We start from the raw sequence: 1,241 nt of genomic DNA on the forward strand, positions 1-1,241 counted from the left end.
GGGCGGGGGGGGGAAAGTAGAACAGCCGTAGTACCTAAATTCTGCCACAAGATGGCAACACTTTACCAGTACTGAGTCAGTACACCACCAGGCTAAAAGTCAAGATGAGTTAAGTAAATACATCTGTTCAGCTCAGGGAGCTGCTTAACAGGCATTGAAGATATTTCTTATTTTAAGTCTCGAAAATTAACTTCTGCAACGTTAGAAAATGAATAAGACAAACGCAGACGTGGATTATCTCCTACTTCTTGTTCAACACTTCAAGGAAAAACAGTGAAAGAGAGTATGAAATGTGAATGGTGGCATCTGTTACTGATTTGCTCCCTAATTTTCTACCCACAAAGAATGTGAAAAGAATACAAAATATTATTAATGCATACAATTTTCAGATGTGATAGCAGCCTCATGACATCAGCCATATCAGCCAGGATGAGTAAGCGAGTGACAGCAGAAAGCAAGGCACGAGCAGCCCGCACCATGGTGCCCCGTTTCACTGAGGAGCATGGGTCATCAGCAAACTCCGAAGAGGCGAGTCTCATTGTTTCTCCTAGAAATGAAAAAGAAAAAAAAAAAGGTAATTAAACATAACTTTTACTTTTTTTTTTCCCCAAAAAAGTATAAAAAACACTATATAGACTAAACCGTTGTTAGGAAAAAGGATTTGTTACAGAATACTGAATTTCTCAGGAGAAATAATGTTTCAAAGCATGTGTACCAACTGCCTTCATACTCTCTGCCTTTCTTTTTTTTTTCTTCTCCTTTATTCACAGCCTTTTCTTCTTCTAAAGCAGGTACCTGTAACAACTAAAAAGGAAACTAGAACACCAAGACAGGTTGCTGGGAGCAAACAGCACAAAGTAAGAAAACCAGCAGTGTGTTACAGAAATACTGAACTCACCTGCCCTAGAAGGACTGGACAGGGCACCTCAAAAAATATAACACTGCATCTCTCTACAATTCTGTCTTCAAACTACATCCTCCTCCTCCTGTTCTGCTCCTCACACTGCTCAGGCAGTTACTCCGCTCTCCTCCACCTAGAATTTTCATTCCTATTAAAGCTTTATTTCCACCCCCCCAATCATACAATTGTCTAAGTTGCAAAAGGCCTTTAAGATCATCAAGTCCAACCATTAACCCAGCACTGCCAAGCCCACCACTACACCATGTCCCTGAGCACCACATCCACACGTGTCTTAAATTCTTAGGGATGGTGACTCTACCACCTCACTGGGCAGCCCGTT

The 1,241-nt window shown here is 41.3% G+C and overlaps 1 protein-coding gene across 1 annotated transcript in view; it reads right to left on the reverse strand.

Moving 5' to 3' along the window:
• The window catches only part of LOC104506571 (catenin alpha-2-like), a gene marked incomplete at both ends in the record, with an annotated part of 6,579 nt that extends 6,032 nt beyond the window's left edge, over positions 1 to 547 (reverse strand). Inside the window, one exon of the mRNA XM_010147557.1 lies at positions 381 to 547. Within this exon, the coding sequence (XP_010145859.1) occupies positions 381 to 547 (167 nt within the window). The remainder of the gene's footprint in view (positions 1 to 380) is intronic.
• Between the last annotated feature and the right edge of the window lie 694 nt (positions 548 to 1,241).

Source organism: Eurypyga helias, unplaced genomic scaffold (assembly GCF_000690775.1).
Source record: "Eurypyga helias isolate BGI_N326 unplaced genomic scaffold, ASM69077v1 scaffold5292, whole genome shotgun sequence".
NCBI classification, from domain to species: domain Eukaryota; kingdom Metazoa; phylum Chordata; class Aves; order Eurypygiformes; family Eurypygidae; genus Eurypyga; species Eurypyga helias.